General features: G+C 43.2%; 1 protein-coding gene across 1 annotated transcript in view; it reads left to right on the top strand.

Annotated features, from left to right (window-relative positions):
- The first annotated feature begins 1,075 nt into the window (after window positions 1-1,075).
- Window positions 1,076-22,790, top strand: part of LOC118384481 (LIM and SH3 domain protein 1-like) — a 36,586-nt gene continuing 14,871 nt past the window's right edge. Inside the window, exons 1-3 of the mRNA XM_052518683.1 lie at window positions 1,076-1,386; window positions 13,015-13,109; window positions 18,410-18,494. Coding sequence (XP_052374643.1) covers window positions 1,318-1,386; window positions 13,015-13,109; window positions 18,410-18,494 — 249 coding nt within the window. The 5' untranslated portion in view covers window positions 1,076-1,317. The remainder of the gene's footprint in view (window positions 1,387-13,014; window positions 13,110-18,409; window positions 18,495-22,790) is intronic.

The raw sequence follows: 22,790 nt of genomic DNA, 5'->3' as shown, positions 1-22,790 counted from the left end.
CGTTGCCTGGATGACAGCTTTGTACACTCTCAAGGCAAAGGGTGGCTACTTTGAAGAATATAAAATATAACATGTATTTTGTATAACACTTTTTTGGTTACTACATGATTCCATATGTGTTACTTCATAGTTGTGATGTCTTGCTAGTATTCTACAATGTAGAAAATAGTCCAAATAAAGTAAACCCTTGAATGAGTAGGTGTGTCCAAACTTTTGACTGGTACTGTGTATGCCAAGAATGTATTTCATAAATTGATCAGAGGCAATTCAATGCTCTTCATACATGACTTTGACCTTCCAAATTAACCCCAGATTGAGGATCATGTTTGCAGTAATTTGAAAGAATAAAGCCATTAGAATGAATAATGTTTAATTATAATGTCAATCAGAAAAGGAGAAAACTCAAAGTGGGCCTATAATCTCTGCATCCTGACCAGTGAAACCAATTCTGATTTGTGACAGCAGATGTCACCCAAACCAAACTCATTTGCAACTGTATTCCATGTAGGCCTTCACAGCAGCCTACATACATATTGTAGGAGATGGCATGATCACCATGTGGAATAAAAAGCGTTGGCGTGTATTATAGAAACATTTTCTGTATGTCATGTTCACGATGTTGTCGTGCGCCTGTTCCACTGTGATGGTGGTTTCCACTAGATAGCACAGCCACAAAGTAAAATTGGCTTTATCAAACAAATTCATAACAACACAAAATTAGTTTGTTGGTCTTAATTGAATATTAGGGTTAGACACAAGGTAATCAGTGTGGTTAAGTTGAGGGATAAGGTTGGGTTTAGGTTTAAAATCAAATTGGAAGAATATACATTTTAGAAATAGGCGGAGTTTATGACTTTGTGGCTGTGGTAACTAGTGACGACCAGTGATGGTGGTGTGATAATTCTAGTTCCGCATTCCATGGAATCAACCAACTGAAAAGCATTGATTATTGCTATTTGCGTTGGATTTCAGTATCAAATATAGTCTACGCTGATCGATCTCCATAGATTGATATCTGATCACGGGATTCATCCAATTATTAACGTCGCCTCTGAAATCAAGCGTCTCCTTGTGGGACCGCCCCTTTCCTTTCTCCTCGGGAGCGCGGCATTGGAAAGAGAGGCGCCGTGCCCGCGCTTTACGTCTCTGGTTCGTGTACTTGACAGCCAGCTGTGCGGATAGAACGACAACAATCTGCGGGATTTGATCAATCCAGCCGTCAAATTTGACCCGTATTGTTTGGGAAGAACACTTTTACTTGACAGATATTTTTGTTTTTATCGTTTAATTTATCCGACTACACAGCATTCCTCAAACATGAATCCGTCGTGTGGCAGATGTGGCACAATCGTGTACCCCACGGAAAAAGTGAATTGTCTGGACAAGGTAAGGGAACAAATATTTGTAACCAAACATTTGAATTCGCAGTCCCCTGCTTATGTTTGTGTATTATACATTCCATTTTCAATACAAATTTCTTTAGCGTGTTTAATGATTTGTGATGCCTGGGCAGGTAGGCTAACTAACATTAGCTAGATAGCACGTTACCTGTCTGTGTGGATGTGATTGTGAAAGACTAAACGTTAGCTAGCTTGCTCTTTTGTTTTGTTGATTAACGTTTAGCTAACTAGCTAATTAGGTTTACTAGTTAGTTATGTTATCTAGCTAACTAGACGTTTAAATTCTGATATTTTTATTTCACATTTGCCACGTTGGATTTTCACAGATTTCAATGCTTGAACGAAGTGTTTCCTGTTTTCACCACAAACAAGCCAGTTTCGCTCGCTGCGTTAACGTCTGGTTAGCTAGCTAACGTTATCAACGACAGAAATGTCGTTAGCATTGCCATCAGCCAAATATAAGACCAGTCAGTGTCAGATTGTGATTGATGGCATACAACGATCAATTATGATTAACTAGTTTGCTGGTCACTAAGGATGAACTTTTACTCCATTGCATTGTGAAATCTATCTTACCCAAATTGGTGCCCAAATTGTTCATTTCAGTTCTAGCTAGCGAAATGAATGAGTATGTTAGTGATTTCAAAGTTAGTTGCTTACGTTAGTTTCAGTTCTCACCAAATCCAGAAATAAACATGTGACGCGTTACCATCGCGAATTTAATAGCCAGAACTTCCTGGTGTAATTTGTGTCAGTGTCAATTTGACTCAAGCTAAGCATCTTGGTTTTTCAGGTTGGAACAATAATTTGGGGTTGTTCAATTGCAATACAGTGCCTTATCAAAGTCCAGTGTTTACTAGCAGCTCACACAAGCTACTCCGGATAAGGAAGTGTAATCTATCAGGGTGTGGAAGATTTAAAACTCAAAGGGAACAGAGCCATGCTTCACAACTTAAGGGAAATTGTCAATACTTTAAAAAAAGTAAACACAATGTCACAACATCCATCTGTGAGGGCTTTGTGTGCACGCACAGGCTAACAAGTGTAATATAAAACAGTCACTCTACTATTGTGGTCTTGTCTGTTTAGTCTCTTGTCACTCAGTACTGCAGTAACATATGTTCTGCAGCATGTTGTCTTGTGTAGCTCATTGTTATTTATGCTGTCAACGGAAACAACACTACCTTTATGGCACATGTAGCCAAGTGGTTAGAGCGTTGGACTAGTAACCGAAAGGTTGCTGGATCGAATCCCCGAGCTGGCAAAGGGAAAAAAATCTGACGGTCTGCCCCTGAGCAAGGCAGTTAACCCACTTTTCCCCGGGCATGGTAGATGTGGTTGTCAATTATGGCAGCCCACCTGAACCTCTCTGATTCAGAGGGGTTGGGTTAAGTGCGGAAGACACATTTCAGTTGAATACCTAGTCAGTTGTACAACTGAATGCATCTCCCTTTCCCTTACACTCTTGTCAATCAAGCTGGACCACACAATCCCTGTACCCACTTCTTTTTGCACACAGGATAGGCCAAGGCTATAATAATCACATATTCTCATGTGGTCCCTCTTTGTGTAATTTGAAGGTCTGTTACTTTTGCTGCCAGAGCGCGCTGAGCAGAGTGCACATTGCATGACTCTAGTGGAGGATGTGGGCGGGGTCACCCTTTGTGATGAGAGAAGGATGCATAGGCATTTTCTACACGCTCTCAGCCAAGTGATGCCGGGGGGGGTGGGGGGTACAAATTGTCTACTGGACATTGGGAAGGCCTTGTGGAGTCGTAATGGGTGTAATCTATTTGGGTCGATAGATGGAGGGTCTGGTGAGAGATGATAGCGCACATTACCAGACATCAGAGATGCCGATACTTGTGTGCACTGCACGCCCATGGGTTTGAACTCCTCATACTCCCTGTTGCGAAAGAACAAGGCCCTATTTTATTGTTGTCCAACAGGATGGAGATGAAATTGACAACCCTGACCTTGGATTGAAATGTAGATCCTAAAATAAAACTATCCCGTACATATTCATGTAAACTGTTTCTGGGTGTTCTGGCTAGAAATCAGGTGAACTGAACATTAAGCAGAACTGCCGCCGTGTTCTCTGGAAAATCGTGAGCACGCTGCCCCGGAGCAGCGCACATTCCGGCAGACAGACACTCCCATAAAAATGTGCTCTGTCAGAGGCCTGCTGTGCTGCCTGTCTCCCCCTCTGAGCCCAGGGAGCGTCTGTCTTAGCTGCTATTCCGCATCAGCGCTCTCCTCCTCAGACATGAAAACAACCTCCCTATTCCCCTTCTGGGCACTGGCTGCCCTTCTCGTTTGTTTAAACCAGACGAGGCCAGCCGTGACAGGCAGCAGTTTTTCCAGTCTGGTTCAGGTGAAGGCAGCCAGGGTAGTCAAGGCTGCAGCGTGCAGTTCCCTCAGCGACCGCTGAATACTTGCTTACCTGACAAACTGTCTTGTGTAATGTATGGGGCTGTGCTGTGGAGAAGCTGGGTCATAGATGCCAGTTTGTCTGCCACCCTGCATTTCATTATAGTGGGACGGGGCTGGGATCTGCAGGAGGGGGCACCTGAGGTTGAGGGGTAAAGACAGGAAATGTTATGTGAGATTTAAGAGATTAGGCATACTTATCTGTCTTGCTTTCAATATGTTGACGTTGCCTGTTAGTAATGCAGTACTATGCTTCAGAGGTTTTTGACAAGTCCTCCTAGCTATCGAAACAGATGAGTGATCTTGAGGACCAGGGGCTTCACTGTAAGGGTTATGTTAACTGCAGGAGATGGGATTTTGCCAGATAGTAGGTTATTCATAACCATAGTGCCGACTGTACACACTATGCAAACCTGGTTTAACCAAGCCTGGAAACATGGCTGTGTGCGTATTGGATTTGTTTGACTGTGTGCATGACAGATGTTAATGTGTGCGTCTGTGTTTCTGCGTTCTGGGAGTCTCTGTTATATTGATGGAATGATTTCCTATGTGGGAGATTCTGTATACAGGTAATCGCATTCTCAATATGTGCCTTCTACCCTGTGTCTGTGACTCGTGCCTATACTTTTTTTTCATTTGGATGGATGTTCTCTCTCTCCCTATGGGCAACCCGTTCTGCAAGGACTCTGCCTGCCTGCTTTATCAATATTTCATTGACATAAATACCACTATACGTCTGCTCTGTGGCTTCAAACGTGTGTACCTGGGTGTGAGCGGCCCAGGCAGTAGGGTGAAGGCTTTATCTGTTTCTGCCCAGCAGGGAAGAAGCTCACAGATAAGTTCCTCTCCTCTTTGAAAAGCAGAACCCCCCCGCAGGTAGAGGGGGAGAGTAGGGAGAGAGAAACCCGTGATCTTCTTCAACTCTGGAATAAGGGCTGGTTCAGGGAGGGGAAGCGTGCACATAAGGCCCTAAAGAACAATAAAACAAAGTCTCTTGTCTCCTGTTCCGACTCAAATATCTGCTCTTAACATTGCTTTATCTTGGCCAGGTCGCAGTTGCAACTGAGAAGTTGTTCTCAACTAGCCTACCTGTTTAAATAAAGGTGAAATAAATTAAAAATAAAAATGATTATGAAAGTTAGATTGCAATCACCATAAGTCTAAAGAAGGCTTGAAGCAGGTGCGATGACTAGAAATTATACGGTTGACCGTTTTATGTGTAGATTAATTGTCGGAGTAGAGGACCTTGTGGATTTCAGGTAAAATAACAATTCAACGTTTATATCCCAGGACAAATTAGCTAGCAACAGCAAGCTAGCTAAATAGGACAAATTAGCTAGCAACAGCAAGCTAGCTAAATAGGACAAATTAGCTAGCAACAGCAAGCTAGCTAAATAGGACAAATTAGCTAGCAACAGCAAGCTAGCTAAATAGGACAAATTAGCTAGCAACTGCAAGCTAGCTAGCTAAATTGCCATAAATGTTTAATGCTTTTCGACCTGTCCCCAAATTAATATAATTGTTTCAGAGTTTGTTTTTGGTATTTCCACCTGTGTGTCGTGATCACGTTTGGTCTGGGGGGACAAAATCAATTTGCGTGAGTCCGATTTGGGTATGGTGTTATTTTTGCAGGGTAGAGGTTAAAATAACTTGAGACTTGAGAAAATGGCGTGCATAAACAGGCGAAGCAAGGCTCACCTCATCAGGGACATTCCTTCAAGGTGCATTTTAGATGATCAAATTGTGCTTTTTATTTTTGTAATTTAAAACATTTTTAGTACCACTTTCGTGATATTCCAGATATGATAAAATAGAGCCCTGGAGGATAAGATTAAGATTTATTGTGCCTCCTGTTTAAAATGATTTAATTAAATTGGGACTGGAAAAACGCTTTCAGTGTAAATATATAATATATAACCGAAAGGTTTCAAGATCAAATCCCCAAGCTGACAAGGTAAAAATCTGTAATTCTGCCCCTGAACAAGGCACTGTTCTTAGGCTGTCTTTGAAAATAAGAATTTGTTCTTAACTGACTTGCATAGTTAAATAAAGGTCAAATTTTTTTTTTAGAAAAGATTATGGACCTATATATTTTAAAATAATTGAATCTTTGAGAACTAACAATTAATTAAAGCTAGACAGTAAGGGAGAATTGACCATTCCGAAAAGAATTGATTTAGAGGTGTAGATTTTATGTTTTAGCAGAAGAACACTGCATTAGCCATGGCAAAATGCAGAACATTGCAGAAAATTGGCTTTATAACAGCAACATTTTCTCATCTCTATGGTAGAATTGCAGGAAAATGGCTTTAAAGAGCAAAAATGTCTCTCAGCTCCATAGGTAAGTAGGCCGTCATTGTAAATAAGAATTTGTTGTTAACCGGCTTGCCGAGTTAAATAAAGGTCAAATACAAAAATGTATTAACATAAATGTGTAGAATTGCAGGAAATTGGCTTAGAATGCTAAAAGAATTATTTAAAAAATCTGCCGCACTAACAATCTACTGCACCCCCTGCGACACCCACCACCGTAAGCTCCTTTTGATCCAGACACAACGTCTTAGTTAGGTCAAAGGTCAGAATGCAATCTGTTGACGAAACCAACAGATACCGCCACAATCATTTTAAGGCAAGCTGAGAGGTCAAACTCAACTCCTCCCCTGTAGCTGAGTCATGTCCACTCCCCCGCTCATCATCTTGGCTGATGCAGTCACACCCCTACAGGCACAAGCATACACTATTGCTCTGTAAAAAACATATGCAAAACCCCTCTCTCCCCAAATAGCCCCCCCGGCTATCTCATCAGTATCAACAGTGCCAACTCTCGGCACGCTAGTCTGTCTACCGCCTGTCAGCACTGGCTGGACTGTTCTACAGACACTGTTTATAACAGGCTCATTCAAATACACGGCGTCAATGACTAACACTGATGATCTGTCAGTTGATCTTATTCAAATAGGCCTTTCTGATACGGACAAGCAAGTCATGTAATTCAATGTTTTTCCACTGAAATGAGCTTCGGCCTATTTTAAATGGTTGGGCAAAATTTAGATGGAATATATTTTAAAATCTGATTAATGTTGTCCGAGGGGTGAGTGGTTTTTCCAGCCAGTCGCCTCCGTTTGTGACTCAGATCAGAGGCAGAGTCCATGGTGGAGTCAGTCACCTGAGGTAGTGACTCATGCGTTGCTTCCCTGGTCAGGTGACTTGGTAAGGTAGTTAGTTCTCTGCTCTGTATGTGAGTCTATGGAACTGGGACACCCATTGCTCTCAATACTATGGTGCTATTAATAGGAATACAGAGAGATTTGATTTTCCTGTTCTCTGTGTGTGAGATGGAGGATTTAGGAAAAGACTGTGGAAAAGGGACTGTTCAGACCAACTGTAAATTCACAGTTCAAGCTGGGTGTGGGCTTCCTGTCCAGAAACAAGTGAGTCAACATTCTACCAAAATGCTCCGTCATTGAAAATAAGAATGTGTTCTTAACTGACTTGCCTAGTTAAATAAAGGTATAAAAAAATACTAAATTAAAACCAGCTAAATTTCGGATTGTTATGACAACTTGAAATGGGCCCTAATTAATCGGCCATTCCGATTAATCGTCGACCTCTACTACACAGCACTACACAGCTGATCAAAGCTTTATGATTAGTTGATTATTTGAATCAGCTGTGCACCCCTTAGGGTCCTGGGGACTAAGTTTGGGGAAACCCTGAGTTAGTGGCAGCCAGATGTGGGCTCACTGAGGCAACACACACACACACCAGTGAATGTGTGTGTGTGTGTGTGTGTGTGTCAACCTTGTGAGTGTAGTAGTGTCCCTATCGGGTGTGCACACAGCCAGTCAACGTGTCTGGAGTGCCTCCTATAGCCTGGGGTCTGTCCATACTGGCCGGGGTCTCGGCCACAGTCTGAGGGATCGTTAGGCTGACCGAGCACGTTCACAACATTTAGTACTGGGCCCCCGCTGACAGACACGCATGCCCCGGAGCTGTGCTGATGCAGGGAGACAGTCCTGCTTTTTACTGGATCACATTTTCTCGGCCTTGGTTTCTGCAGTGTCCTGATTCTCTTACTTGACAGCCTGATCCAGCCTCTCAGCCTCAGCACCCACTCAGGGCCCAGCCGGGTTTGTCTGGAGTCTGAACACTGACAGTCTCATTCCCTCGTTCTAAATGAATCGCTCCTCCTCTCCTTGTCTCTCGGTAGTGTATTGGTCCCAGAGATGGTCATGGGTCATCTGTGGGAGGTGTAGTCCTGACCTGGTGGGTTAGCAGGTTTCGGTGAAGGCCAGGTATTCCTTTTGTTGTTGTTGACACGGCTGCAATCCAAGCCTGTTCTCTATGGAACTGGAATTCACCCAAGGTCAATATTGCGTTTACCCCGGTAAACACAGGATCAAAGTCCACTGCTCCCATTCAGCTCATCTTTACCCCTCCGCTTGCGGCATTAGCACCCGCAGTCACACACTCCTCTTGACTCTCCCTTTGTTCTATTTGTTTATCCATCGCTTCTCAATAACACAGATTAGGATTACAGATTAGGGGAGATGCCCAGAGGGAATGTAGAGAATATGGCAACAGAGAGGCTGGAGTTGAGACATGAGATTGGGATGAATATTTAGACAGGTGGACAGAAGCCTTCTAAAATGGCCACCACATCTGGAAAAAGCTGAGGCCTAGATTTAGTAGAAATGTAAACTACCCACACCGTGGTGGTGTTTGATCTGTCAGCGATTTGACATGCCAGAGCCACAGAGGGGGAGAGGCAAAGACGATGCATCTGCCAGTGGGTCTTCTCTCTCTGACTGGGCCTGTGTAGTGTGGTTGAGGTATAGGTTTGGCCCAGTGTTGCTGGCTGGCTCTGGATCAGGGCTCCATTGACCAGGGCCTGTGTCCCGAATGAGCCCACTCCTTTGTCTGCCTCAGCCCGGCTCTGCTGGTCAGCAGCTTCACACACACACACACAGTCCTGGGTGGTCCGTCGGTAAAGGCCAGTGTGAGAACTAGATGTATATATCTACAACATTACTGAATTAACACTTTTATTTTAACTTAATAATATACATAAATTAAATCAATTTAGTCTCAAATAAATAATGAAACATGTTCAGTTTGGTTTAAATAATGCAAAAACAAAGTGTTGGAGAAGAAAGTAAAAGTGCAATATGTGCCATGTAAGAAAGCTTAAGTTCCTTGCTCAGAACATGAGAACATATGAAAGTTGTTAGTTCCTTTTAACATGAGACTTCAATATTCCAAGGTAAGAGGTTTTAGGTTGTAGTTAATATAGTATTTTTAGGACTATTTCTCTCTATACCATTTTTTATTTCATATACCTTTGACTATTGGATGTTCTTATAGGCACTATAGCATTGCCAGCCTAATCTCGGGAGTTGATAGGCTTGGAGTCATAAACAGCGCTGTGCTTCAAACATTGCAACGAGCTGCAGGAAAGTGCTGTTTGAATGAATGCTTACGAGCCTGCTGCTGCCTACCACTGTTCAGTCAGACTGCTATATCAAATCATAGACTTCATTATACAAGCCTTAGTTTCCGGATTTGACCATATTAATGACCTATTATTTAAAAAACAAAACGTTTATTCTTTCAGTGAAATACGGACACGTTCCGTATTTTATCAAAGGGTTGGCAACCCTAACTCTAAATATTGCTGTTACATTGCACAACCTTCAATGTTGTGTCATAGTTATGTAAAATTCTGGCAAATTAATTACTGTCTTTGTTAGGAAGAAATGGTCTTCACACAGTTCGCAACGAGCCAGGTGGCCCAAACTGTTGCATACACCCTGACTCTGTTTACACTGAACGTAAGAGAAGGACACAATTTCCCTAGTTAATATTGCCTGCTAACGTGAATTTCTTTGAACCAAATATGCAGGTTTAAAAATATATATAGTTGTGTATTGATGTTTGGTTAGGTACATTGGTGCAATGATTGTGCTTTTTTTGCGAATGCGCTGTTAAATCATCACCCGTTTGGCGAAGTTGAAGTTGGCTGTGATTCGATGATAAATTAACAGGCGTCGCATTGATTATATTCAACGCAGCACAAGCTAGTTTACCTAGTAATATCATCAACCATGTGTAGGTAACTAGTGATTATGTTAACCTTTCTAGGGCAGGGGTTCCGCTAGCGTTTCCGCTGAAAAGGCAGCATGAGATATTCAAAAATATTTTGTTTAAATATGTAACTTTCACCCATTAACAATTCCAATACAGCAAATGAAAGCTAACCATCTTGTTAATCTACCCATCGTGTTCGATTTAAAAAATGCTTTACAGCTAAAGCACAACATATGATTATGTTAGGTCTGAGTCAAGTCACAAAAACACGCACATTTTCCAGCCAAAGATAGGAGTCACAAAAAGCAGAAATATAGATAATCAAAGGTTAGTGATGAATTTTATCTTCATCAGATGACTTCATGTTACACAATACATGTATGTTTTGTTCGATAATGTACATATATTTATATCCAAAAATCTCATTGTACATTGGCGTGTTACGTGCAGTAATGTTTTGATTCCAAAACATCCGGTGATTTTGCAGAAATATTCATAATAAACATTGATAAAAGATGCAAGTGTAATTCACAGAATTAAAGATAAACTTGTCCTCTATTCAACCACTGTGTCAGATTTCAAAAAAACTTTACGGAAAAAGCATAATCTGAGAACGGTGCTCAGACCCCAAAACAGCCAGCGGAATATCTGCCATTTTGGTGTCAACAGAAGCTAGAAAAAAACACTAAATATTCATTTACCTTTGATCTTTATCAGAAGGCACTCCCAGGAATCCCAGTTTGACAATAAATTACTGATTTGTTCCATAAAGCCCATAATTTAGCCACTTGTTGTTAGTGTGTTCAGCCCAGTAATCCATCTTCATGAGGCGCGAGCACTTCCTCCAGACAAACTCAAAGTTCCGTTACAGTCCGTAGAAACAAGTCAAATTATGTATGCAAACCATCTTTAGGATGTTTTGAACATAAATCATCAATAAGGTTCCAACTGGAGAATTTCATTGGCTGAAGAAAAGCATTGGAACGAGAGCAAACTCTGTCGGGAGTGCGCTTCATGAGACCGAGGCTCTCTGCCAGACCACTCACTCAGAGCTATTATGAGCCCCTCCTTTATAGTAGAATCCTCAAACCAGTTTCTAAAGACAGTGACATCTAGTGGAAGCCCTAGGAAGTGCATCCTCATTCATATCTCACTGGGATTTCATTAGGCACTGTTACGAAAATCGACTTCTCACTTCCTGTTTGGATTTCTTCTCAGGTTTTTGCCTGCCATATGAGTTGTGTTATACTCGTAGACATCATTCAAACCGTTTTAGAAACTTCAGTGTGTTTTCTATCCAGTACTAATAATAATATGCATATTTTAGCATCTGGGACAGAGTAGGAGGCAGTTCACTCTGGGCACGCTATTCATCCAAAAGTTAAAATGCTGCCCCCTATCCCAAAAAGGTTCAAATTGATTGTTTTTTTACAAGATAAGTTTAATGCTAGCTAGCAACTTACCTTGGCTCCTTGCTGCACTAGCGTAACAGGTGGTCAGCCTGCCATGCACAATGCTGTCTCCTCATGGATTGCAATATAATCGGCATCCAAAAACGACGATTACCGATTTGTTATGAAAACTTGAAACCGGCCCTAATTAATCGGCCTTGCCAATTAGTCGGGTCGACCTCTAGACCTGATGGATACCCCCAGCCGTAATGCCCTTCTCCCACCACAGGGACACTGCACAATTTACTGTGTGTTTGAATGAATGCATGTTTGTCTATCTGCTTCAGTGGGCTGTCTTATTTATGTGCTTTGTGTGTGTAGGCAAGTAGGGGAACATGTTTCGTGAGAGGGATAAAAAGGAATGGCTGAATAGAGAATACCCCGGAGCCACGTTAATAAAGACTATCTTTCTCCCTCTCTCTCTCGCCTTCCCTTGATAGCAGGAACGGCCAGATCATTGCCTCACTCCCTGGTGTTACTCTCATCCACCCCTCCCTCTCCTCGCTCTCTCCCTCCTTTCATGTTTCTTCCTCTTTCCCTCCAGCCTCCCTCCCTCGGTCCCCCTCTGAACCCTCAGGCCACAGATCAGCCTGCTGTCGAGAGAGAGGGGGGAGACTAAGGATAGGGCTGTTGTGAATATGGATAGAGGGAGAGAAGGAGACCAAGGCTTGCGGAGCTGGACGGACAGAAAGGAAGAGAGGGGGTCAAATCAAACTGAACACGAGTCTTTTCCAGCCGTCAGTCATCCCATTAAGACAGCTCAATGTGCTCTGTTGGCAGTGTTGTGAATGGCTATGGGTGAGTAGAGTCAGGGCAGGGAAACTGGGTCAGTCACTAGATGTGTGTGACGCGTGTGTGTGTTTCTGATTAACGTTAGATCTCCACACAAGGCCAGGGAATATTAAGGCGTGACTTTGAGGCTTTGATTATGCTGCCAGCTAGGTTAACAACCTGTCAGGACATTTAGCTCTTATTTAAACACTGTGTGTATCCTCAGACGTTTGCGTCATTGTGCAACCTCTTCAGAGAGTGGCTGACCATTACGAGTGGCGTTAGTGGAGTACCAAGAAGGTGCGCTGGATGCCTGGGGTGGTTGGAATGACTTTTCAAATGCACACAACTACCTCTCCATCCACCATGGTAGAAGGGCTTTCCGACAGGATGCTCAAGCCAGCAGGTTTCATCTCTAAAACACGACCAAAACTGTTCAGGGATCCTCAATGCTGCTTTGTTCTATGAGGGAGTTTTACAGAAGATGGGTGGGGTGTCATGGTGGACGTTGGCAGTTCTCTCTAAAAGTGGATGTGGCTCTGCTCTAAACGGTGTCTAGTCAGCCACTGGGCTTCACGCATGGGTTTTGCAAACACGCCACGCGTCCTGTGACGTGGCTTATAAATAACCACTGTGTAGACATGCCCAGAGAAAGAGGAAGTTGTCTGGTGACCCTTAACCCCTCTGCGCCTGGACAAACAGACCTCTCTCTTTCTCCATTCTCCCTCTTTTCTCCAGCTAAAAAGATGATTATGTTCTTATTCATCCAAATATGTCACTTCCTGGTGTGAATATGCTGCGTGGTTTAGGTCCTCCATGCTATCATTGAGAACAGTGAAATGAATGTCTAATCTCCCTCTCTCTCTCTCTGACAGTACTGGCACAAAGGATGCTTCAGCTGTGAGATCTGCAAAATGACTCTAAACATGAAGAATTACAAAGGCTTTGAAAAGAGACCATACTGCAATGCGTAAGTAGTCCCCAAACCTGTGTGTGTGTGTGTGTGTGTGAGAGAGACGTAATAGAGGTTGGTAAAAGGCTCAGGTGTTCGTCCCTCACACCAAACAGAAGTGGCTGATTTAGCTTATTGCGGAAGATTGGTCCAGAGACTGACCCAGAGTGGTGTGTGTGTGTGTGTGATGTTCCAAACCCAGCTGTGTGTACTTCAGAGCGCTGTAGAGACTCCTCAGTTCCTCTCTTCCTTATTTCCTCATCTCCTCTCCTCCATTTCTGTGTCTCTGGCTCACCGAAGAGAAGAGCTGGGTGTGGGAAAGGGCATGCTTACACCCCCTCCTTGTCAGGGGGCCAACAAGGAAAATTCCATAAGTTCCTCAGCAGTGACACACACACACACTCCCACTCAAGCCCAAGCTCCTACGGCTGGTTAGGAATCCTTGGAATTCCCCTCTCTCCGCGCCAATCCTTTTTGATTGTGTGTTTGGGGAAAGAAGGCGTGGCCAGTTAGTGACCCCCCTTCCCTCACGTACACACAGTTAGTGACATACACGTCTGGCTAGGAAAACACTCTTTGACTAATGATACACCCTTGCAACCTTCTCCTCCTCTTCTCAATATGTTTGTCCATCTCTCTCTGCCTAGAATCCAACCAGGAAAACACACACACACACACACACACAAGTTCATTTTGAATACTGGAGAGTAGGGATTTTCCCATGAACTTCCTACTTCTCCAGTCACTCTCTTAGATCCCGATCTTTCAGAGAGATCATGCGGCTTTGCCTTTAGCAGGATCATCTCTATTCTCTCCTCAGACCTGCGTTCTCGCTCTCCCTCCTTCAGGAAGCAGGCCCCTCCAGACTGTTTATTGCTTTTCTTTCCGTTTGTGTAAATCCCTGTTCGTCAGAGTAAACCCCATCAGCGGAAGAGCCCCCCGGCTCTAACTCTACTATAACTGTGTTGTGGTTTTACTGTGATCATAGCGTAGTCTTCTCTCTGCAGTGGATAGAAGTTTGTTTTCACTCAACACTGCCCACCCACAGCTGGGCTGAGAATCCCTGTGCCCTGATTAGTCGGCCAGCTCACAGGGGGATTTAGGAGGACGGACAGATTGAAAATTCTTCTTGGCAATTTAGTTTTTCCGTGGAGTTTGAGAGCGCCTTGGGCAAGCTACTGTCATACTGTTGTTGTTGTTCTCATGACCCCTGGATTCACAAACGCTGTAAACAAACTTTAATTGAATCAATAGTGTTTATAGAGGCAGTTTCACCTTGACCAGTCCCACCATGTTTCATAGCAGGCTAATTCAAATCTGGACCTCCAAGTCAGTTCCATTGTTGATTAGGCCTGGGAACTGCCAGAGACCTCACCATACGATATTATCACTGTACTGAGGTGCACCTACAATATGTATGGCGGTTCAATACCGATTTGCTGTTTCAAAAACATTGCTCTGTGTGTGTCTGCTGCAGAGAGACGGGAGCATGAGGAAATGAGTTGTTTTGATCAGTCATAGAAAGAAGTGCTAAAAACCATGTTGGCTCACTGTTTTAAAAAATGGAGAACAAACTATTGGGTGAAAATTACTGGTGTTTTGGCGCAGGTACAGCCGAGTAGCACTACCTAACCCTACCTAGTTTTTATTTTATATATACAAATCGGTGCTTTGAGTCAATCTTCCCTTCTTACCGGTGACTGCGACACCAGGTGGGTGAAATGAATTGTCAGAACGGGTAGAACAGAAACCCAGCAGTACTCCGGCCCTCCAGGCTCAGATTTGAAGAGCCCTGTTCTGTAGTAACACAGTTGGCAAGTTTTACTTTCAATTTGTTGTCTTCAACTGTTAATGAATAACAGAAGTCAACACAAGCCATTCTTTCTGAGAGAATGACATAACCCCAGTGTTCTAGCAGGTACTTTTCACAGTTTGGCCCAGTGGTCAGTGCCAGGTCCTGATCGACACTTACGGGATAAGAACCCAGTCAGTGAAATGTCTCCGCCAGACATGTTTTAACATTTTTAGCCTCCGTGTCGTGGCTTCTTCTGTCAGTCTCCCTGTGTGGACGCCAGTCAGACTGCTCGGTCTTAGCGACGTCTCTCTGTGTCTCAGTCCCGTAGATAAAGACAGGCTTACTACACACCTACTCTATAGTACTCTGCCCCAGCCTACCTCGGAGTCGCTTCCATTGATGTTTTCCCCGACCACCACATCGGGTATTCTCATCCCATCGAGGGTTAGGCTAATTAATTTAGCATTGAGGGTAAACTGATCCTAGATCAGCTACTTTGTCCTTGAGTCCCCCTATGGACAGGAGTGGGTGTGGCCTGCCAAAAAGTCATTTTCCACCTGCTCCTAGTTCCACTATGCCAGTAACCCTTGCTCTCTCCAGTAGTTAGTTAGTTCCTGTTCTATCATGTTCTACTGGAGAGAGCAAGGGTTACCGGCATAGTGGAACTAGGAGCAGGTGGAAAAGAAGCAGTCTAATAATGTGTGTTTGTGGCTGTCATTGATAGCATGGGGAGGCAGTGTGTGGCTCCTAACCTTGTTCCACTGCAGCCTGACAGATAGATGAGTGTTATTGGTTACTGACGCAAGACTCATACATGTACAGGCATTACATAGCCTTCACACACACATTCCTGTATAACTGGTCCCCACAAGTATAGTTAAAGTCGTGTACACACACACACACACACACAAAAACAAACTCAAACGCACAATGAGTATCAAGTATCTGTGTGCCAGCTGCACACTTGTCTCTCTGTTCCATGTTGCAGCAGCCTAAAGCACAAAAGAGGCTCTGTAGAGCACACACTGACCACAAACCAACCAGACACCCGTATCCCCAAATAAAACATACAAATAATCTATTATGACTTTTAGAATGAAGTGAGTGGAGTGCACCTCAGTTTCATCAAGCCGCCCAGTCACAGTCCTAGAGCTCTATAGAACACTAGATTACAATAGGATGCTGTTACCAAACGTTACACATGACATGGCAAACTGAGGCTTCAGCTCTAACCCTGACCTAAGCTGCCCGCTAGCACAGCCAACCACTACATTTGAATGGAATTTGATAGCAGTACTCTCTCTCTCTGCCTTTTCAGGAACGTGTGTCAGCATATGTGTGTGCTTGCACGCTCCACTGCAAGGAAGGTTGCAGGTAGCCAGCCGTTAGAGGTAAGGCAGCAACCGGAGGGTTTCCAGTTCGAATCCCGGGTCCAACAGGCCAAATTGTCCAAGAAGTGAGCTGGCAACCAGAAAGTTGCTGGTATCAAATCCTAGATGCATTTGCCTGCCGTTGTGCCCTTGAGCAAGGCCCTTAACCCCTCACAACAACAGCTCCCTGGTTGCTCAGTGTGGCAGCCCCCCACACTTCTCCAACAACCCTGTATGTGTGTCTTTTGGAGGGGTTGGGTTAAAAATGGAAGTCACATTTTGGTTGGACCTTGTGTACAATTGACCAGTTTAAGTGATCTTAATCTTAATATCACAACTTATAAATTGCTCTGTTCAGGACTTTCACTATACTCTGGGCTCACACTCCCCCTCTGCTGTTTGAGCTGAGCTGTATGTGGGTTTAAAAGTGCTTGTTAGTTATTTTCTCATTCCTGGTATTAGATAATTGCACAGCATTCTTCAGAAGGCCTCAATGTTTGAGGCTTTGAGCTCGTCCGTCTTTCTACATCAGTTAAATGCATACATAAATTCAATTACCAAGTTGTCAAGGAAACACTAAACATATTGCCTAACTGGGATACCCGATGCAGAGGGTGGGGGATTGAGGTCGTCCCACCCCCTGGGGCATGCTGGGTAGTGGAGTCCATATGAGCAGCTAGATTCAGTTGAGGGAAACAAATGCTTTGTTTGCAAATGATGTTGGAGTGTGCCCCCGGCTATCCATAAATAAATAAATACAATTGTGCTGTCCTGCTTGCTTAATATAAGGAATTTGAATTGATTTATACTTTGATACTTGCGTATATTTAAAACCAACCATTTTACTAGATGACTTTTACTTGAGTCATTTTCTATTAAGGTGTCTTTACTTTTACTCAAGTATGACAACTGGGTACTTTTTCCACCACTGGTTTTTCCACACCTGCTATGACTCTCAACCAGGCATTTAATAACCTTGAAAGAAACATCCCCACCTCCACAACGCATACCCTCCTGCCAGTCCTGTTGACAGTGACAGGGGCCAGAGAGGTCATCTGTCTACATGGGTTCCTAATTCACCCTGGAGACAATCTCTAACAATGACTGAGGTTTATTTGAGCTGCCTTGCTTTTCTTCAAATTCTAGACTCTTCGAGTCAAATCTGGACCTCGAAACCAGTTCTGTTGCCTTTAAAAAAAAATGTATTCCCTTGACTGATTTTAGACCTGGGACACCAAATGGGTGCAATGAATTATCAGGTATAACAGAACCAGCAGTAGTCCACACCTGGTAGGTCAGATTTTAAATACACCTTTTCTAGACCAGTGGTTCTCTCAAAAACATAATCTGTGCTTCAGAACACCAATGACCAGTCATCAGCATTGGTGCGCAAGGGCGGGAAAGCACCTATCCAGATTAGTGACTAGAAAGCACTTGCCTGGCAAAAACAGTACATTTATATTATCCACGTAAAACACACTTCAGCAATCTGCTATAGTCACGTCTTCACAACAGCAATAGGTTACCTGGTGATTTCATTGATCCTTTTCATACTTCATATGGGCCTAGTTTGAGTGTGTTGTCATCATATACCTCAGTGGTGGTACTGGTTGTATGTCTGGAGACACTTATGGGATGAAGATGTAACATTCTGGCGAATGGATTCCGATATTTGTGAGGACGAGAAAAGCTACAGACCGATAACGCGTCCGATCCTGTAACCCGCGCTGCGTACAGGTAGGGCGTATGATGCTGCTTGGCCGGGACTCCGGGAAGTAACATGTTATCCCTCGTTCCTACTGGCTGCTAACATGAATGACATTCAGTTTAAAATGCAGGTGTAAAACTCATTTCGGTGTCTTAAAGTCGACCAAATAACTGAACACGACAAAGTCTACAACCTGTTGTATTCGGCGCATGTGACAAATAACATTTAATTTGATTTACCTTGTGTTTTAGGGCTGTAATAACAGGTTACGTTTGCGCAAAGCACAGTGATTTGTGCATGTGCGTGAGAGCAGGTCGCGAGCTTTGAACCACTCTTTTTGGGGGTCGCCGGTCAAAAGGGGTGAGAACCACAGTTCTAGATGGTGTGCCTGTGTGAATACCCTGTGCTAATGTTTTCCTCCTCCCTCTCCTGTGTGTTTTTACAGACACTACCCCAAGACAAACTTTACCTGCGTGGCCGACACTCCCGAGAACCTCCGCCTCAAACAGCAGAGCAAGATGCAGAGTCAGGTAACTAGCTACACCAGAACACACACACCCTTCCTATTCCATTTTACACACCTGGTAATCCCAGTTCACAGGCCTCGTAAGACCGTCAGTGTGGAAGTAATTAATGATCCTTATATTGAAATTGTCCTTGATGCTCTAATGATCTATGATGATGCTTTAATGGTCTTTGATAGGGCTGGGCAGTATACCATATTTTACTATATATATATATATATATATATATATATATATGGTATTGATGCATGGACCGGTTTGGGTTTTTACTTGATCTACTAAACCGGTATTTTAATGTTTGGTTTGTTAAATGTGATACGGCGTGTGTAATGTCAACTTTTAGAGTTTATTTCGCTACTTGAGTCATCTCTCTCCGCTCTTTCTCTCCGTGCCACTATCCACACAGACCTAGCCACCTTGTCACTCAAGGAACGCATTTGATGTTCCTCAACCACGAGACACTTGCGTTCGGTCTGCATGGTCAATGCTGCACATGCAACAATGTTGACGACAACAATGCTCTTTTCACTTTGCTTCTCAATATAACTCCACTAGCGTTCTAGAATGACACTTAGTTTGTGTTTCTTACATCGCCAAACAGCTAGTTTGTCCTTTTCTTAGCATGTTGCCCTAAATCTTGTGAGACGCTAATTGTTAGTCGCTAATGCTAATAGCTAGCTAATAAATGTACCGAGTAAGAGCAAACGTAGCTAGCTAAATCAGCATGTTTGTGCCACCGTATCTTCTAAATCAAAGAGGAATATGCATAGCAAGAATATGATAGCTACATGAGGTAGCTAAGAGAACACGCAATGTAGCCAAAGCATATCAAAACTTTAGTTCCTACCCTGTCACAATAACTCCTCCCTGGCATTTAAAATCCTTGTCATCTCAAACATCACTGTATTCAAAGTGCCCGCTATCATATTCTAACTATAGAATTACAATAGTCATTCTATTTCCATGATTCCAACAGTTTTGCTCTAATTCGCAAGTCAAATCGCAATTGCAAAATCTGTTTAAAAATAAGTCCTCGATTATTTGCCCATATCGTGCAGCCCTATGTGGCAGTGTGGAAATGATCTCCATTGAGCAGTGGTGTAAAAACACTCAAGTACTACATTCTTTTTTTTTTGTATCTGTACTTTTTATATTTTTGACAACTTTTATTATTACTTCACTACATTCCTAACGAAAATACTGTACTTTTTATTCCATACATTTTCCCTGACACCCAAAAGTACTCGTTACATTTTGAATGCTGAGCAGGACAAGAAAATGGTCCAATTCACGCACTTGTCAAGAGAACATTCCTGGTCATCTACTGCCTTGGATCTGGCAGACTCACTAAACACACATGCTTTGTTTGTAAATGATGTCTGAGTGTTGGAGTGTGCCCCTCGCTATCTGTAAAAAAAATAAAATGGTGCCATCTGGTTTGCTTAATATAAGGAATTTGAAAGGATTTATAATTTTACTTTTGATACTTAAGTATATTTCAAACCAAATACTTTTAGACTTTTCTGAAGTAGTATTTTACTGGGTGACTTTTACTTGAGCCATTTTCTGTTAATGCATCTGTACTCAAGTATGACAATTGGCTACTTTTTCCACCACTGCAATTGAGTGCAGGAAATGCAGAAATTATAAAAGTGCTGACATTTGTTTTGCTTGAATTGAACAGTTTAAAACAATCAGAATGGTGATTTCAATGAGTATGTGTTGCCACCTTAGGCTCACTCACTACTCATAAAGCAAATAAATAACTTTTATTATTCAAAAACTAAAAATACAGTCATGCCATCCATTTTTTATTTTATTTTTATAAATACGGCGATATAATATTTTGTCCATATCGCCCAGCCCTAATCTATGATGATGCTCTGGCTCTAATGATCTATGATGCTGCTCTGGCTCTAATGATCTATGATTCTCTAATGATCTATGATGCTGCTCTGGCTCTAATGATCTATGATTCTCTAATGATCTATGATGCTGCTCTGGCTCAAATGAGCTATGATGATCATTCCTGTTTGTGGAGACACTCCTTTAAACTGCTAGGATTTGTGTTGTCTCGCTCTCCTCCCACATGTTAACATGCAGTCATCCTCTATCTTCCTGCTTGGTTCTCTGCCTGTGTCATTGCTGATTCTCCTCCAGTCATGGTTCTCCTTTTCCTCCCCTCCCCCACTTTCTCCTCTCACTCTTCTCTTTTCCCCTCTTTTGTTCATTCATATTTTACCTCCCCAGAAGAGACAAAGTTCGCCCCTCTTTATGACAAAGAGCCTGTCTCTATTGGCATTCCTCTCATTTCCCTCTTCAGATTTCACTTTCTCTTCCTCCTTCGACCTCCCTCCTCCTGTATCAGTGTCTTTCCGTTTCTTCTTCTCGTAAAGTATTGTAATGAGGTGTGACAGACCTCCCTACTCTGCTACCATAGCAATAGGGTTCCCGTGGCAACACTGCGGGCAGTGGTGAGGGGATAGAGAAGCGGCCCCAGTTCACCGCACACTAACACCCTCCACCTCCGTTCGCCACTCAAATCATGAGCTGGCATGGGCACACACACACAGACGTACAGTAGCTAGCTGCAGACACACACACACACTTGCATGTTCACAGTTTCCGAGACACACGGACAGTTTGAGTCAGAGCCTATTTCCTGTCTACTCCTCTAATACTCTATGACAGGGCCTCTGCTACGGCCACACAGTGTGTTCAGGAAACGTCTATGGGAGGCTCACAAAGGACCCGTAGTCAGCCACCGGTACATGGAGTATTCCCCACACACTTACTCAACTCACACACAGCTACATTTACAAATCCTTTAGTTTATAGTAATAATGTCCCCATGTTCTCAAGTGTGATTATGATACGCATGTAGGAGGACAGGTTATTAGTAGTTTGTTGAACAGACTAACACCCCATGTAGAAAAACACCATCTGTGCCGGTCTCTCTTCTCTTGACCCCCCCATATAACACACACACACACTCTTCGCCAGCTCTCTTTGCCACGAGTCATGTGGACTGGAAGCGATAGTCCGACTCAGTCCCGATGCCCCCTCACTAGTGTGTCTCTCGTTCCATCTCTTTCTCTGTATAAAGTGAGAGGATGGCTAGAAGACTAGATTTGGAGAAATGGCCACTGCAGTCAGTCACAGTCCAGACCCATGCTGATTAACAGCACCACCAATCCGGATTACATGCAGAGGGGATGGGCGTGTGTTTGTGTCTCCGTTTGTTTCTCTCTGTGAGTGTGCGTGTGTCGGGTTTAGCTGTGGATTAGCAGCCATACTTGACTGACTGTCCCAGTGTATGTAGTCTGCTAACCAGCTCCCAGGGGGCTCCAAGAGGACTGGGTGGATCCTAGAAGTCCAGTAAACAAAAGCTGAGACAACATGGCCACACAGAGATAAGAGACCAGCCACACACACACACACAGAGGCTAATGAGACAACTGACAGATGCTGGAGCTAGTATCTACAGCACCAACCTACAGAGGAGATCAACCAGCTCCACATCTCTGCTACTGTAAACACACACCGCCTATATCATATGACAAAGTGCAGTAGCTCTAAAACGGACACACACACCACCAACTTTTAGTGCACACAGAGCAAGTCTCCAATTTCATCTTATTATAGCAATAACAGGTGACCCAGTTTGGGTATTTTGTTTTTTTTCTCCCCTCTTTCAAAATAGACTGTTATTCTGGTACTTCCTGTGATAGAAGGCTGATTTCTATCGGCCAGGCTCTGAGGCCTGGTGGTTGCTGGGAGATCTGGACATGGTTTGGAGAGAGGTGGGGGGGGTATTGAGAAGACTGCGGGTGAATGGTTATGAGAGACAGTTGGCCTTAATAAAACTGTCTGGAAAATGCATTGGTTTGTCCTACTGCTAGAACAGGAGAGTTGGGGTGTAGAGTTGAAGTCGGAAGTTGACGTACACTTAGGTTGGAGTCATTAAAACTCGTTTTTCAACCACTCCACAAATTTCTTGTTAACAAACTATAGTTTTGGCAAGTCTGTTAGGACATCTACTTTGCATGACACAAGTCATTTTTCCAATAATTGTTTAGTCAGTTTATTTCCCTTATAATTCACTGTATCACAATTCCAGTGGGTCAGAAGTTTACATACACTAAGTTGACTGTGCCTTTTAACTGGAAAATTCCAGAAAATTATGTCATGGCTTCAGTAGCTTCTGATAGGCTAATTGACATAATTTGAGTCAATTGGAGTTGTACTTGTGGATGTATTTCAAGGCCTACCTTCAAACTCAGTGCCTCTTTGCTTCATGGG

The sequence above is a fragment of the Oncorhynchus keta genome, chromosome 5 (assembly GCF_023373465.1).
Source record: "Oncorhynchus keta strain PuntledgeMale-10-30-2019 chromosome 5, Oket_V2, whole genome shotgun sequence".
In the NCBI taxonomy this organism is placed as follows: Eukaryota; Metazoa; Chordata; class Actinopteri; order Salmoniformes; family Salmonidae; genus Oncorhynchus; species Oncorhynchus keta.
This window is presented reverse-complemented; position numbering and strand designations above follow the sequence as displayed.